This window comes from Nelusetta ayraudi, unplaced genomic scaffold (genome assembly GCF_046127955.1).
Source record: "Nelusetta ayraudi isolate G7.1 ecotype Tasmania unplaced genomic scaffold, CSIRO-AGI_Nayr_v1 ptg000076l, whole genome shotgun sequence".
NCBI classification, from domain to species: Eukaryota; Metazoa; Chordata; class Actinopteri; order Tetraodontiformes; family Monacanthidae; genus Nelusetta; species Nelusetta ayraudi.
Genome location: NW_027466126.1, coordinates 1852137 through 1869602, shown reverse-complemented (window position 1 = coordinate 1869602; position 17466 = coordinate 1852137). Strand labels below are relative to the sequence as shown.

Sequence of the window (17466 nt, the reverse complement as noted above, 5' to 3'; positions counted from 1 at the left end):
TCCGCCGTCGACTCAACTGTCCCTCCAATACCTGCTATCGCTCTGTTGCTGATAGCTACAATCTCTCCCCAAACACAGTTTGCCCCAAAGCGCTTGTTATTTCAGTTGAAGCCTCGGCGTCGAGAGACACAAATCTGTACAGGAAAAGGGTTAAAAAAAAAAAAAAAGCATCATCATTTACCTCCATTTGGAAGAGCCCCCAGTCAGTTTGCAAGCGGAGTCGACGGGGCGAGCGGACGCACTCGTGTCTAAACTGTTAAAAGCAAAGCCCCCTTCTTTCCTCCCCGTGCCCTCGCCATGTCCTGTCCTCTTTTTTTTTTTCTTTTCTCCGCTCTTCTCCCCCGCGGTATGAAGTCATCCACTGGAAGGGTGAAGCAGCAAATTTGCTAGCTGGCTGACTGGGAGGACAGAGAGGCCTTTCTCACCAGTCAACAGCTGTCCCTAATGAGAATAGAAAGTGATTTACTAGCCTAATGCGCCTGCCCTCAGCCCGCCTTCGCTCGGCGCAGCCAGTTCACTCGCGCACAGTGAAAGGCAAAGCGGAGGAAGTGTTGGGGTGGGAGTGGGGATGAAAGATGGAAAGCCACAGTCGGGGGGAGGGGCGGAAAAAAATAGTAACGAGACTCAGTCTCATTTAGAACCAACGCGACTGACCTCCACCGAGTCTTGCATCTTTGAATTTGCCTTAAAGCCCTTTTTTTCCCTCTCCCACCACGCAACCCCCACCCACACCCACACACACACACACACACACACACACACACACACACACACACTGCCAACAGTCTGGGAGCTGGGAACTAGAAAGCAAACAACGTTTTGCAATTACGCTCCACCATGTGTGGCTTACTGCTTCGAACAAACAACCATATCCTCCTCCACACCGTCACAAACCACACACCGCCATAAATACAGTTGCTTCGGCCCGAGCCGCCACCGATGGGACAAGTACGAGCCCATCCGTCTCTCACGTGGCCCAATGAGACAAGTGAGAAATACGGCAGGAAGAGCAAGGTAAGCAAGTTCCCCCCAGCTCGCACTCACTCACACGCACTCACACACGGGCAGGGATTCTCTTCCGTGCAATCATGTCCTGTGTCATTATCCTGCACTGTGCAATGTTTTTATAGCCATTCCAGGAAAAATAATAATAAAAAAAAAAACACATGCCACATATGCACCTCGAGGTTCCATTAAAAAGCCTGGCAGTGACGCAAGCTTTAACCCATCGCTTGGTTTTCCAAGAAGAGGACCAGCAGAGCATGCAGCGAGTTATTTTTCCTTAAATGAGACGGGGGAAAAAAATACCAATTTCATGCTTATTTAAGGCTAAATTATATCCCTCGACTGGGGCGCCGCACTTCCAATGTGCATGAAATTCTGAGTAATAATCATATTAAAGTAGAAAATGAGGAGGAGGCATATAGGGTAAGGTGGCAAAGTGTCACCTTAACATGGGTACCACTTTGTGACAGTTTGCACGCCCTACAAAGCAGAGGTGACCTGAATTAGAAGGGACAGACAGGTGTGATTGTAGGGTTTTTGGTTGTACATCACCTTGGCGATATTTTGGGGGTAACAAAATAGGTAACGGGGACTTGACATGCAAGTCTGGGCCGGGACAAGAGGAGCTGACTGCTTTTTGCCCCGCGTGAGGGACGGAGAGAGTGGCGAAGCGCCCCTTACCGAGAGTGAAGTAGGGCAGAGCGGTGTTGTCCAGATCATCCATGACGGAGATTTGCCCAGGTAGGTCGGTTCTGACGAACAGGAGGAGTCGGGATTCCCCGCCTCCGCCGCTTCCACCACCTCCGCCAGGTCCTCCTCCCGCACCACCACCACCACCACCGGCACCTGCTCCGGCGGCCACCCCGCCGCCGACACCGCCAACACCTCCTCCTCCACCACCTCCTCCTCCTCCGCCGCCACCACCAGCCACGTTCCCTGGGGCTGCGCCGGTGAAGCTGAACTCGTTCTCGCGGAGCACGGGCAGCGTAGAGACGGTGACGGTTTTCACCTCACACGGCGCCGCCGCGTCGCCCTCCTTGTCCCTCTCGTCGTCGGCCGGAGTCGCCCCTTTGTTCGCGCGGACCGTCCGGCCCCGCGTCAGCAGGAGCACCGCGAGGAGGACGCGGGCAAGGTGCGGCGGCGGCAGCGGCAGCAGCGTCCTCGCCATCCCGCTCCCGGTGTGTGCTTCTCTCCGCTTTGAGTGGGGCTCATAAGCTGCCGCCCGTTCACTTATAGTACAGTCGCTGCGAAGGAGTCGCGTCCGTCCAGGAGGCGGCAGCACAGGTGGAGCGTGGAGCTCATGTCCGGGCACCACGCGCGCAACCGTACGCGCTTGCTCACGCGCCGGGATGACGCGGATCACAACACACGGGGTCAGAGCACGCGCCGTCCCTCAAAGGCGGCGTTCGTGGGCGGCGTCACGCGCACATATCAATTAGCCCGAAACGGAAGTGCATCAATGTTGTTGGGTTCGTGTTCCTGCCCCTCGTTTGTCACGTAACTGTTTGCGTTTTGGGAATGAACGACAGTTTTTTTTTTTGTTTGTTTGTTTTGTTTTTTTCTCCTTAGTCTTTTGCGTATAAGTTTATTTTTACTTAAATTACTCGTTAATTGACTATATTTAACTTAATCACCTCTAAAAACAGAAAAGCCAAACAAAATAGAGCAACTAACAGATTAGCTGTAAAGTAACGTTTTAAAAACGTCATTTAAAAACGCTTTGAAAGAATTATTTTTATTACAAAATATTTCATTTTGGGTTGGTCAGTGAGGTAATTTTGCACTTGCATACTTTTACGTCATCCGTTCATTTATTCCCTCACTCATTTATTATTTTTAATTCAATCTTAATTGAATTTAATAATTATGATAGAAGAATGTCTGATGGGAGAGCAAAGCACTCAAATTTTGTATGAAAAATTTGTGATGCTTTAAAAAAAATTCCTTGGTGTGTTTGTTGTGTTATTTGATGTGCTTTCAAAAAGGTTAATATTTTCACAGAATGGTCTAGGTTGATATACAAGAATCATGTTATGAACACAATCGTGTATATGTGTTATGTAGGATTATTACTAAACCCGGATGGCCTCGGGTGCAACTCTTTTCTTTCCATCTTTTTAGTGCCGGACGAACTTGGCCTCAGGCGTAAATCAAAGCATTTTCTTTCATTCCATTCATTCACACACTTCTGTACCTTAGTTCAACTTTAAAACATCTTTTCAAATGCGAAAGGTACAGTAGGTACATTGCATTCTACTTACTGTGCCTTCTCGCCTGAAAAAGCCAAGTTCAGCAGAGTTTCTCCTCCTACCTCAAGGAAAAAAACAACCATAGACTTATTCAGTTGCACTGCTTTGTTGTGGAGCTTTTTAATGCGTTTGGATGAATATTAAAACAAGGCGGTCTCAGAATGTGGAGCAAACATCTGGCAGGGGGTGTGGTCACTAACTTGGAAGAGGCATCGGTGCCCTCGGTGACACCACTAAGGGCTAATTTTCTGAGATATGTGGTTTAGCAGACACTTACTGAAAAATGAAGCAAGCAAAAGAAGTAAACAGGTTTTTCTAATTTCTCTGGCAAACTTAAGATACATTCTAATGCTGAACAATATTGATGGAGTGAATTTGCATATAGTGGGACCTTTAACGACGTCTTGAAATTTATAAATAATCTCAAACGTGTTTATTTTTGTTTGAGAAAAGAGTACTTTATATTCAGCTATCCCAAATGTCATCCCACCGTTCTCAACAACTGTTTTCCGGCTGTACCGTTCCCCTCTTTGTGTTGCATTGTGGTGCAGAAACTGTCATCAAAGCAGAAAATAGTAGGGATGGAAAAAAAATAATAATCCATGCCTCCTGACATCTTTTTTTGTGGAAAAAAAAAAATTAAATATCTTTCACTGGTGTAAACAGACTCCAGACTTGCTTAAAATAAAAATGAAAATGAAAAAAGAGAAACAGAGCGACTCTTTCTGTCGCTCTCCATGGTGCTGAAATATTGAAACACACAGTTTTCTTTTTTCTTTTTCCATCTTGGCGGTGCAGCTGCAGCTTCATGTTACAGTCTCTTACTCTGCATATACACCCGAGCACTTGGGTCAACATTAACATGGTGGCCGGCGAGTAAGTAAACGTGTGGTCAGTCTGAGACGGCAGGCTCACATTTCTTGGGCGCTGCTCTCCATGACCCGCTGTTCTCATGCTCACCTGCCCTCCCCTGGAAACCAAATAAAGCCTCTTGTTTGCAGAATGTGTGCGCAGGGGAGTCTGGCATAATCACTCTCCTAGGCGTACCTTTCACCTCCATTTAAAGCACATTAAATCTAGTGTGAAACCGTACTTGGATTATTCATTCAAAGAGATATCCCATAATTCCTCTCACTCTCCCGCACCGGTTTTTCCCTAAAAGCACAGATTAACTTGCATTCTAACTGAGCCAGATCCAAACAGGGCCATTTCTGAACATCACTTCCCTTCTTCTCATTTTTCTTGTTGAATTTACCTCTGCTTTTTGTCGTCCCACTCCGCTTGTGGAAATAGAATATGGATCAAATGTGGAGGAGGATGGAAGCATTTGAGCCTAAACATCTGAGGTGACATCTGCCTCGCAGAGGCTTCATTAACCGGAGTTCAAGTGTGTCTTTCGAATCCACCAAGCAAACTCAAGTGTTTTCGCACAAGTCTGCTCTTATCTCACAGTGCACCGCAAGTTTGAAGGAGCTGCAGTGTAGTTCACTCTTTACAGGGGAAAAAGTGAGAAATAAGAGTCTTGGTTTCTGCACTAGTTCTTTCAAAAGTTGTTTGTCAGATATAAAGATAAGAAATTCACCAGTGCCCATTTTTGGCAATGAAGGCTGACCTAGCTCCTCAGTTGTCTAACTTTGCACATCGACTTGAAAGGCACTTCTTGTCTGTTCTTTGCCATCCATTTATAAATAGGAGGAAGACACAAGACACATTTGAAAGACGAGAACTGGACGGCGAAGAGAAAATGTCTCAAGACAAATGTGATGAGCCCTCTGCGAGTTGCACACGCGGTTCAATGACGCGTTGAAACCCTCCAGTCTGACAGTTTCACATGTTCATCTTTTAAACAGTCTCTTGCAAACCTGCAGCATGTATTTTACAGTCTGCTTACCTTGCTAAAGATGCCTTTAGGCACAGAGCACGTCGGGGGTGTAAAATGGTGAGCTGGGAAGACTAAGTTTAGCATTTCAAGCCAACTTTAAATGGTGAGTTTAAATAATAAATCAAAATCAAGCTACTTCATTTCCAACCAACCTGCAGTTATTTGCATTTGAGCATTATTTTTCTCTCTCTTGTTTGTGTTAATTTGACATTTTTTGCCCGTCTGTCACCGCCGTGATTTCCGGATAGAATAGCAGGCAACAAAGATTTGCCTAAAGGGCACATCTGACAAGCCCTGCCTGCGTGGAAGTGCTGACACCGCCGAGAGATCCGGCGGAGGTTCGCGAGAGTGCACGTCATACTTTTGCCGACATAACCTCATTTGGCTGGTAGAATTCAGAGGGAGGGGGAGGTGGCTGTCTGTTTTTAATAGGGTAACAGTAACAAGACATCTGATACGGTGTGATTGATGTCAGCTACAATGTAGTAACTGCAAAAAGGAAAGTGAGCTGGTGTTAATTGATGGGAAGCTGCGACCGACTATATGAGATTTATTGCGGAGGAAATTGCTTCGACCCAAAAGTCACAGTGGCCGCTGACGCTTTGAAAAGATTTCTGCAATAGAAATTTAAAGATGTAATTCCACAGATTTCTGTGGCATGATGACCTGAGCAAAACAGCTCAGACATCTGAAATCTGCAATTCTATTGTTTATTTGTTTATTGCCTGACCTTGCCTGAAGCAGGACATTCATATTAAATTAGCTCTCAGCAAAAAAAGAAAAGAAAAAAAGAAAATGGCCAATAAACAACTATAATTCTCTGCATCTTCTCTGGGTCCTGCACCAGGATCAAAGGACTGGGATGGGCACTTCCTATCCCTCAACAGCATTTTCATTCTGAGCAGGTGCTGTCATCATTACAAGTGGTCCATCTTCTAATTCGTGACCCTGAGCCAGTACGGTCATTGTGCTCTATGAAGTATTTTGGACCAAAGTCCATGCTGCCGTCATGGCTCAACGAAACCGCAATGCATGCACCAAAATGAAATGCTTGATATTATAACCACGACATAATGAATACAACTAAATCAGACCAATAAAAGGGAAAACAGCAAAGGTGGGAAGCCTTGGCAAAAAATTAAACTGAAAAGAGGTTTAGAGAAGAACCAAAAGCAGACTGTCAGACAGGGACTCCAGACAGGACTCAGCTGTCAGAAAGCTGACTTAAAAATTTCTAAGAAATCTTATCTAGGTTCTCAGAAGAGAGAGCGAAACCTCTGAATATTCTAAAAGAAGAACAAAAAAATATCACTCCAGGAGGAGGAAAAAAGGCTAACGAACTAGAACAAAAAAAGAAGAAAAACTAAACCAAAACAAAACGTTTTGTTTGGTTTGGTTTTCCTCCTCTGACAGGAGGAAAACCAGGCCTCATAGAAAATTTACCTAAACAAAACAACTCACATCGAAACACGGGAGATCTAAAAAAATAAATAAATAAAAAAACTCTGAAACTTCAATAACAAAATCACTTTTATTGAAGACAACAAAACAGCTATAAACATGAACCAAGACCCGGGAATCTAAACTAAGATATAAGTTACAAACAAAACAAAAAAAAATCACTCATCTGGGAACAGGCACAGGTGGACTGACCTATGGACAAAGACACTCCTTCGCGAGACAACGGAGACGCAGACTATTCAAGCACACGGAGGGTAATGGGGAACAGGTGAACACGATCGGTAATCAGGGCAGACACACAGGTGACATGAGGAAGGGCAAGTGCTCTGAAACGAAGGGGAGAGTTAATTTCTCGTCAAAATAAAACAGGAAAGACAAGACAAACCCCACCAGGGTGTGACACAGACAGACCTCCTATCTCTGCATGTGCATTGTTTCAGCCAATGACCTCACGGCTCAATTGCCCCCTCAGCTTTATCCAGTTAAAAATTCATTCAGTCTTTTTTTTGTTTTATTAACTTGTGAATGAGGTAAAGTTTACTTCCCCACCCATTAAAAAACACCCACTTGGTTTCTTTAAAGGCCTTTATGATGTACAGGAGGCTCCGCTTTATTTGTGGTTGAGTGCAAACCAGCGATGATGGCGCACTACTGCTGCTGCTGCGTCCCGCTGCCATTTCCCTCCACTCCCCTGCGCTAATTGATTGGTTTAAGTTACCCGGAGACTGCGCCAGGTGTAAACAAAGCCACCAGCTCCTCAATTAGAAACTGGGTTACACCTGGAGGAGAAGCAGGCGGCTCTCGAAGAGCCAAACAGCCTCCAACACATTTTTTTCTCTTTTCTTTTTTTTGCCATGTGTGCCGAGCTCCAACGTTCCAACAGACGCCTGTCGCTTTGCAGACTGTCTGTCTTCATTCAGGCTCAACTTCTTCTGGAGCGTCTCATTATGCAGCAGCTCCAGCATTAGGTCAAGACACGGATGGCTGCTGCGGATTAATGCCAGTGCCACCATTTAGGGACACGTGCGGCTTCAATCGACGGGTCTGCGGCTCGATGACAGACTCCAAGTGTTCGGAAATCCACCTCCGGGTGACCTCGCTCCCCTGCTCATGTCCTTCTCCATCATCCCCACTGGGAGCTGCCGGGTCAGCTGTCACCCCCGCTTACCGTCCACCTTACCTACACCTCCTCACCCGCCCGTTCGCCCCTCCCCCTCTCGACCGGTGACGGACGGGGTGAGGCGGGACAGCCGAGCAAGGTCGGTTGCTGCCGCCTCACTTCTCATTACGGTGGCCTTGTGTCCTGCCATTACTTTTGGAGTCCTTCCGTCCTCCGCTTCACGGCAGGCAGCCTCCGCCCATCCCGTCCATCTGTCACAGGCACAAGAAGCGGCGCCATATACTCTTCCCACACTCAGGGCTGTTTTATGGCCGCGGTTTAAGCTGCTGCACTTGGATGGCACCAGGAAAGTTGTTCTGAGAGTTCTATTTATTTATTTATTTATTTATTTATTAAAGGTCCTGTATGATGCAGAATTCACTTTGCCAGCATATTTTAGCATCGGGATGCCAAGCAGCCTATCGGTCATTCTGTACACTAAACAAGAGGTGACCTTTTATTTGCAGGAGGGCTACATATGCTGTTTTCCTGAGAGTTTTTATGATTATTCAAGGCTTCTCCACTGGAGTTGGACACTTCTCCTGTGAAAAATTAATCTGAGGCCAATTTATTCAAGGATTGGGCCAATCCTCACAGGCCTCCCACGGCAATACAGGTTCCAAGGTTCAGCGCCACCTTGTGGCCCAAAACTGTTTCCAGCTCTTGTCACCGGTTTCTGATTTGAAAACTCAAAAAAGCTCCAAAAAAGGCCCTCTAGCAACAATCAACGACAAGGAACAATAACATTTCTGTCTTAATGCAGCTGTCAAACGTTTCTGTTGCATTTGTAGAAATTATTTGCCTATTTTTACATTTATTTTCGTTCCCTCTGGCTCATTTCCATTCATTAGCCGGGCTGATGCCGCGTGTTGTGCTTGTGAAAGTGTGAGCCACTGCAGTCAGGCTCCTAAAAACATTGTGGTTGAAATGTCGGAACTATCACAGCCTGTCCCCTCACACCAACCTGGAACACAGGGGGATGTAGTTTGACCGGCAGGCATCAAAAAGTTCTGTCCGCGCTGCAGGCTTCTCTGACTTTAACATTTGTTTTTTTGTTTTCTGCAAGCAAAACCTGCAGTTCTGCCAGCGCAGTGTGTTTCTCCAGGAAGATGAAGCCAGACTCCAAAGCAAAGCAGAGTCGACGTTGGAAGTGATCGATCCCTGCTTCCCTCCACTGGCCTCCTGCAAGTATTCAGTCTCTGCGTGTGGAGTGTTTGCTCTTTTTTTTTTTTTCCTTCCACCTTTTCTTCTGGAGGAAAGGTGCAGCTGGCGAAAGGGAAAGGGAATATAGTGCAAGTCTGACTGTAGTTCAGTTTTATTTGACAAACAAAGGCTGGGATAATTAAAGTATGCAGAACGTTCTCAAGGTTGTGCGGCTTAGTTTCGTAAAATGTAATTTTAATGAGCTATTTATATGCATCTACATTAAAAAAAAAATGGGATTGTTAAATTATAAAAGGCATGTCAGTAAAGGTCCAGACATTAATTGACCTAATCTTTTTGTGATAACAGGATTTTTAAAAAATCAAAACGTAAGACAACAAACGTTGAATTACTCAAGCAAATCCAATTAAATCTGGCATCCATGTACCCTAAAATCACAAATAAACAGTTGATGAGAGGTAAAAATGAATAATATGAACACCTATGAAGATATTCACGGTATAAACACCCAATTGAAGGATTTCTATTATTGTTTATACCCAATTTATAAAAAAATATTTTAACATTAAAATAGTTTGTCCTCGTGTTCGATGGGATCTGATCCTTTTCCAACTGGCCTAAGCCATAAATAAAGTGGAGACACCGTTGAAGGTTGTGGGTTTAATTCCTGTGCCTTTCGCAGCTCAAACAGTCCAAAGACATGCAACTGAAAATGAGCAAGCAAGCCGTGACAGAAAGTAGGTGGAGGGAGGTAAAGGAAAGGGCCCTGATGCTTAGCGGAGGGTGGCGAAGGCTCAGAAAGCCGACTCCCCAAATTGCTCCCTCTGCGTCTTTATGCCTGCGCGACCCCTGGTGATGCCCTCATCCCACCACAGCTTGTATGGGTGTGTGAAGTGAGCACCAGTGACTCAACCCACGGCGACTGCCGCCAGGAGTCGCTGCGCTCGATGTGAGCTGGAGTCCAATTTGTATTCACGTCCCTCTCTCGCAGGGAGAGCAGGCGGATAAATAAACGGCTGATTAGCGGATCATTTGAGCAAATTAAAGAGAAAGGAGCAGGCGTCGAGTTCAGAGAGAGACCAAGCAGCTGCCAAGAAAATATACTTTTCCCTTGCCTTCGCGAGGAACTCGGCTATACGAGGCTAATTAATTAGCTCCCGGCAGATTGACATCTCATATTTCAATATCAGCGTCAAATAATGGATTGTTAACCCCTCAATTAGGAAACGCGAAATGGGGAGGCAAAGGTAAGAAGGTGCTGGGGGAGAAAAATGAAAAATAAAATAAAAATAATAAATCATTACCCTTCTGCTGAGGCGCATTCCCTGAAAAAGGCCCATTTGGCTCCACCTATTAATCATACATATCCCGGTGCTTCCATGGCGCAGATCAGCTTATATAACTGTTACTCTTGACCTGATAAAGAAACAAAGTACAGTGCAGGATTCCAACGAGGGAGACAGAGAGAGAGGAGTGCGGGTGGGGTGGTGAGGAAGGACCTGGTTTCGGCTGCTTGCTCTTGCAAAAGAGATAATTAGAGCGCCTCGCTATCGCTTTCATCTGGTCACGGCGAAGACTAAAGTGGCCCTCCGGCTCGTCAGCAACACCCTGGGCTTCATTTGCCATTCCTGACATGACCCTCCCACACTGTGACCGGCCTGAAATATGCGCCCTCGCGCTAATTAGATGGACACGGAGCACAACAATTACAGCAAATGATAATCCTTCCTGTGACTAAATAGGTGCCTACAAGTTTGTGGTTTTGTTTTGTTTTGTTTTTCTCCTCTGTTCCTAAAGCAGTGTTTCTCAAAGTGGGTGGCACCTAATGCCATGCAAGTCTATGGGGTCAAAAGTCAACTTTGTCCTAGAGACATGGGACCACTTGCAGGTTCATTGGGATCCCTCAAGACACAGCCACGTCAGATTTGGGGCTTCTAGACCATGAGGAACCCCGAAACCCTAACCCTAATTCCAGCCTTATCGCTAACCCTAATGCCATGCAAGTCTATGGGGTCAAAAGTCAACTTTGTCCTAGAGACATGGGACCACTTGCAGGTTCATTGGGATCCCTCAAGACACAGCCACGTCAGATTTGGGGCTTCTAGACCATGAGGAACCCCGAAACCCTAACCCTAATTCCAGCCTTATCGCTAACCCTAATGCCATGCAAGTCTATGGGGTCAAAAGTCAACTTTGTCCTAGAGACATGGGACCACTTGCAGGTTCATTGGGATCCCTCAAGACACAGTCACGTCAAATGTGGGGCTTCTAGCCCCAAAATAAAAATTTTCTTCCTCCAAGGTGGGGCGTGACCGAGAAAGTTTGTGAAGACACACCGGTCAGCCCAGTTCTACTCGGTTCAGTTCTACAGTAGTCACAGCAACAGTCGTAGTAGTAGTTGTAAGAAGCAGTAGCTCCGTAGTCCGAGTACAAACTCATAGGCCCAACAGCTCAAGTTCTTTCTTTTAGTTTCTCTCTTTCTTCTTTACTTTCTTCCTTTTTTTTCCTTCTTTAGTGAAATCCTTTTTTTTTCTAGAAAAAGAAGGCCCATCCAGTTCCGTCACATCACTCTCACCCAAAATGCAAATTTTCAAAAATATTAGCGGGTTTATCTCCCGCACGTTCCCGAGCAAGTCTGACGTCTGACCCCCTGTTTTAAGCTTTATGGCTGATAATGGAGTATAAAGTCCAAGTTTCGCCTGAGGTTGATTATCCATTCCCTTCTCGGGAGCCCGTTTGACGAAAAGGGAACAAACAACATCTGCATTACAAATTTGTGCTCTCAGACAAGTCATACGGAGAGAGAGAGAGAGAGAGAGAGACGACGCTTAAGATGCAAAACATACAAACAAACCTGTTTAACAGGCAGCCGCAGAGCTCCGGCTGCAGCGCAGGGTTTGATTCGGAGAAAAGGGGCACAGCTCGGATTGTCGGAACGAGCGCCGCCCAAGTCGAGCCCTGAATTGACGATGTTCGGAAATTTCAGGTGGAAAAAAACCAAACGCTCTCATTTGAATGAGTCGTAAAATGTAAAGACGCACTGAGAGAGTGCCTGGCACTGCGCCTTGCATTTGCAAATTTAATTTCAGCCGTCCATTTTATATCAAATTGAAATGCGAACGGCATCGACAGGAGTGCTGCATTTCAAGGTGGTGGTAGCTTCCCCCACCCATTTTCCTTCAGTGTCATACGTGAGAAAAAGTATTTCGGAAGCGCCTTTTTTTCTTTTTTTTTCTTAAGCTGCCTTGCTGGTGAGTCAAAATATGAAAATAAAGCCCTTCTAGTTTGTCATAACTGAAAATATAAATAATATGTATGTATGGGAAAGGGATGTGCTTTTTGGAAGTTGTTTGCCCGGTTAGATTATGTGACAATGAAAAGGTCCTTAGGTGAATAATATAAACACAGCAAAATATTTTAAAAAACCCCACCATGGGCACTTTTGGTGGCATCCCGTGTGAAATATTATGGTTCCTCAGCGGGAAGCCGCTGGGATCAAGTCCTTCTGGCTGCATAAGCAGCTCCTACCAGCTGATCGGGAGGCTATATATATATATAGACACACACACACACACACACACACACACACACACACACACACACACACACACACACACACACACACACACACACACACACACACACACACACAAAGAAGGGTAAGGAATGAAAGGGAGGATGTATTACGTCCCTGGTGCAAGGAGAGCTGCTGAATTTATGTGTACTGAGTCAACAGATAATCTGCACTCTTAAATCAATGTAGAGGAAGAAGGAGGAGGTGGAGAGTTTAGCAGCAGCAGCAGCAGAAGCAGTGATGAGTTACAATTGAATTTACAAGAGAAAAAAAATGAATTCGAAACAGAGACTAATTAAATGAATGATCATCATTTTGTTGTGTATAAGAGGGGCAATGGTTGCAGGGGGGTGATGGGCTCTCAAGACATACTGTATGTTGATGAGTTTACCATGGTTGCAAATGTAGCACAAGGTGGATGTAAACATCATCATCACCATTCTGCTCCCTACTGTGTAGAATAATGAGAATCTGTAAAGCAGCACACAGTCGGCCAGCCTGGCTTCCTCTTCCCACGGTCCTGAGATGGTGCACGTCGCGCTAATTGGCGCCTCTGAATTGGTTGTAGGTGTGTAAGCGTGAATGTTTGTTTTGTCTCTTAGCCCTGTGATGAACTGTCGACTTGAAGCAGCTGGGATTGGCTGCAGCAGAAGCCACGACCCCGCGAGCAGGAAACTGATAGAAATGTGTCGAGTTGCAAGTTGAGGCTGGATGTTTTTCCTCCACCTATTGTTATATGAGGACAGAAAAAATGCACAGAAAGGTAAGAAATACACATACATGCTCTCCGGGGTACCAGTACCAGTCCTTGGTACGAAGGTACAAAGAAAATACTCTGGTAAACTAACTTCGGGCTCACTCTGTATAAATTATTGAAACTCCAGCGAGTCGAGGAGCCTGCAGACTCTGTGATCCCCTGCTGATTTACACCCCCTCACCTGGGAGCCTCCTCTGCCCCAACAGCAGCTGGCGATGCTGCATTAAAATAGATAGATAAAAAAAAAGCAATGATATGATGGTGTGTAAGGTCAGTATTTACCTGTTACAATAATATATATTTGGGCAAAAAAGCGTGTAATATGTCTGGTTCCTTCAGAATACATATCATGGCTGGGTAAGGAGGGAAAAAAGAAAAGAGAAATTTAGACCGAGAGGTTTATGTGACGTACTGCCAACAGGGGGCAATGTTGCTCTGTGAGAGAGCGCGAGCACGCAGAGGGGAAGGAAGAGGGAGGAGTTGGAGGAGGTTTGGTACAGTGGGAAGGTTGTCAAAAAAAGGAGGAGGAGGAGGAGCAGGAGAGAGAGGGAGGAGGGGAAAAAATGGGGAAAACGTAGCAAAACAAATGAATCAAACCAGCAGCGGAGATAAGTCCCGGGCCGAGCCAAATGACTTCGGGCAGCTTCATTTAGGGCGCCAAATCAGATTTTAGGGAGAAATTGTTCAATAATTAGAGAGTACAGTAGAGAGCCGTCATGAATGTCAGAGCAAATATATCAGCACGAGGTATCGGACTCAGGTATCGGCGCCATGAGACCCCGTGCAAGTCAGTCCCGACCTCGCTGGGTAATCACGTCTGCGAGGCAGCTCTGCGGCTCGGCCCGTTTCTCTTGCCGTTTGCGCATGAATGTATGATGAAAATGTATTATTTAGCATCTGCTGTGTTGTTCCGTGGACGTGACTTGTTGGGCCCGCATGATGCGCACCTATTTTTTTCCCCCTATCCGATCTGTATTTTTCATCCCGGACTCCAGAGGAAGCAGCCGTGTTTAATTGATCATCCCAAAAAAATAAAGCAGAATACCGAACCCTCCGTTTACAGCCTCCTGCAAAAACCTGTAAGGAGACGTAAATGAGATGCCCTCAGAGGTCGGAACATTGACACTAACCTGTTTGTTTTTTGTTTGTTTGTTTTCTGAGTGAATGATTTTGCCTCCAATGTGGCCTGCACACGCTAGGAATCAGTGCTTCAAATGGCTTTTTGGTGACAGGGGTTTGGGATCTTATATCAGCTCGAGTCAGTAAAAGGAAACTCATCACCACTCTCAAAGACAAATCTATTTTATATCTTGAAAAAAAACAACAACATGTATTTGATATTGTTTAAGCACAACCAACAATGAATCCGATTCACAATTTAGGCCGATCTCTGGACTTGTTTGGCAAAAAAAAGAAAAAAAAGAAATCAACAGGTGGCACTGCATTTGACCTGAATTGAATTAAAGTAGCACAGCGCGAGCTCAGAGACACGTTTCTGCTCTCTGAGAGTAACACTGGCAAAACGACTGTTTGCTTTTATCCTTGCCAAAACGGGATCAATATTGTTAGAACGGGGTAAGAACGAGGGCACTCCTGGTAGGAGATTGTATCCGTAGAGCATTGTCCTTGGAATACCAAGAAGGTGTGATTTTCAGGTTGCGCAGTAGAGTGCTACCCAGGCACTGCGCTGCAGAGAATTCTGCAAAAATAAGGATTTGTGGACTTCAATAAAAAGTAAAAAAAAAAAAAAAAAAAATGCTAAATTGAGGGCCTGTACCTGCCGCGCTGCAGTTTTCATTACAGCTGCACTTCTCAATTATAGAGAAACTGGAAGGGAACAAAATGACTACGGGTGAGAAATCAGCACCTCTCTGGCAGTTTCTGCGAGAGCAGTTCAAGTTATAAATGTCTTAATTGGTGGAGTTGCGTTCGCTGGAACTCGGAATTTTATCCATCGCTCAGATTTCGACCCCGACGTTCCGCTCGTCCATCTTGTCAACCTCTGGCAGACGCCGTTTTCAGGGAGAGCCTTCATTTTTCATGCTCTGAAAAAAAACAACCACCACCAAACGAACGGCGCACCTGGACCAGGAAGTAGGAGCCAGTGTGAGTCGCAGTGCGTCCACTTTCAGATTCAGCAGGCTGCCGAGCTGAAAGCCCTGCCGGTTAAGTAAAATAAGGGGATGTTGATGACAGCAGCGGTTCTCGGCAGGTGTTCCCTTTACCGAGGCGCCGCGTCATATCTGTGGCAGGAATGCAAATTGCAAGTTATCTAAAAAGGTCTTTACAGCCCGTTAGAAGCCGCTGGGCCTCAAGTCATTAATTTTAACCTTCCTTGCTCTTTCCAGGAGCTGGGATTATGCAGTTCCCTTTTTTTTTTTTTTTTTTTTTTTTACGACTACTGAGAGATTTACCTCACAAGACATAGCAGTGGGGGCACATCAGAGCATGGCAACCTGTGGTGTCAGCTGTTTATTGTCTGGCAGCAGTCAGCCATCGTGCTGTCCTTGCTGTTTTTTTCTCCCCCTCTCTTTCTTTCTCTCTTTCTTCTTTCTTTCTCCCTTTTCCCAGAAAGAAATGCTGATGTTTGTTCCTCAGTGTGCCTTTAGAAGCTCAGGATTTAGTTTTAAAAAAAAACAATCTGCAATTCAAATGCAATTATTGCCTTTGCCTCACTCTGTCACTGGCGGCTCCATTAGCCAATTAAACCTGCAATATCTTTTTTTATTTTTAATTTGAATTGCTTGTAAAGTTGGTGACAAAATGTCAATGTGTATTTGTGTGTGTGTGTGTGTGTGTGTGTGTGTGTGTGTGTGTGTGTGTGTTTTCTTCCTTTATGACACATCATTTCATTTTCAAATTATAATTGGACACGGGCTTGAGAATTCTGTTTATGGGTGTGAGATTAAAAAAAAAAAGTAAAATGAAAAAATAAAGTGGGAATGATACAATTGATATTTAATCTAGATCAGCCCAAGTGGGTTTGACTTCATTTTAACTCCCTTATTGAACAAAAACCTGTTGAGTGTATCCATGCTAATACACATGCTAGCCACTAGCTACTTTAGATAGCGACTAATATTTACAGTTGTCATTATTGTCTTGACGGTTCCTTACCATCTGTTCACAATCATCTGGTTTCTACTAAAGGAGAAGGAGAAGACATGGTTAAAAAAAGCAAACACACAAACAAACATGTCACCTTTGCTAAGTAGAAAATGCTACGCACATCAAAATGTAAGTGCCACACACTAAGTGCAGTGCATTTACCATGCCAGCGGAAGTGCAGTTGTTTGAACACAGCTCAAAGTATCTGCATCTGCACGTAGTTTACCTCCACAGATCGGTGAATGCACTGAAGTGCGCTCCCTTGGACTCCGTGCTATCCAGTCGGACCAATCTTCAGTATGATGCTGCGGACCACCAGGCCTCGCCGCACTGCCTCAGCCGGTATTGATCCGCATACACCTCTGTCTCACCCGCTATGAATCCATAGCGGTGTCAGATAATAACCCTTTATCTCTGTCAAAAGGCGCAATGACTTAACCTCGTTGCACGGTGGGGGGAACTGCCAGCAAACTATTTAGCCTTGAGAGAGAGCAACAGATCAGGAGATATGGGCGGCTGTGCGTGTGTGTGTATGTGTGTGTGTGCGCGCACGTGTGTGTGTGTGCGTGTGGTGTGTGTGTGTGTGTGTGTGCTGCGGAGGAGGAGGACGAGGGCGGCTGGAAGAGTGACTGTATCTTATGAGCGAGTGTCTGTCGGTGAGAAACAGCGAGTCAGAGGACAAGTACTTCCTCCACTCGAGCGTATCGATCCTCCTCCAACCGGCCGTCCAAAAGAGCATTGATCGCGGCCGCATCCTCCTCATTAGTTATCTGCGCGAGAGCCAGTGACACGTCGCAAAATCTCGGGTCTTAACGAGATACCTCATGTCTCATGTTAAATGCATGACATACGTTTGTTTTTTTTCTTCTTTTTCTTCCTCATTCGGGGTGAATGAGGGAGGGTGCCGGAGGGGTTGTTCACTCATGTGGGAAGGATACAACACTCCACTCCACTTTAGTTTCAGCACAACATCAGCGCTGTTGCTGTGATTTTAGATTTTCCGGCTCCAGTGACTGGAAATTGTAGCTTGAGGTTGGGCACAATTCAGTGTGAAAGTTTCAAACTTTCCCCTCAATTTTTCCTGCCTGCACCGCAGTGTGCTCATGG

General features: G+C 45.5%; 1 protein-coding gene across 2 annotated transcripts in view; it reads right to left on the bottom strand.

Moving 5' to 3' along the window:
* astn2 (astrotactin 2) overlaps positions 1 to 17466 on the bottom strand; it is a 253967-nt gene that overhangs the window by 208031 nt on the left and 28470 nt on the right. The window contains exon 1 of one of the 2 annotated variants that reach the window (XM_076043608.1): positions 1687 to 2364. The exons of the other annotated variant lie outside the window; for it this stretch is intronic. Coding sequence (XP_075899723.1) covers positions 1687 to 2173 — 487 coding nt within the window. The 5' untranslated portion in view covers positions 2174 to 2364. Of the gene's footprint in view, positions 1 to 1686; positions 2365 to 17466 lie in introns of those variants that run through there. 2 annotated transcript variants of the gene reach the window in all.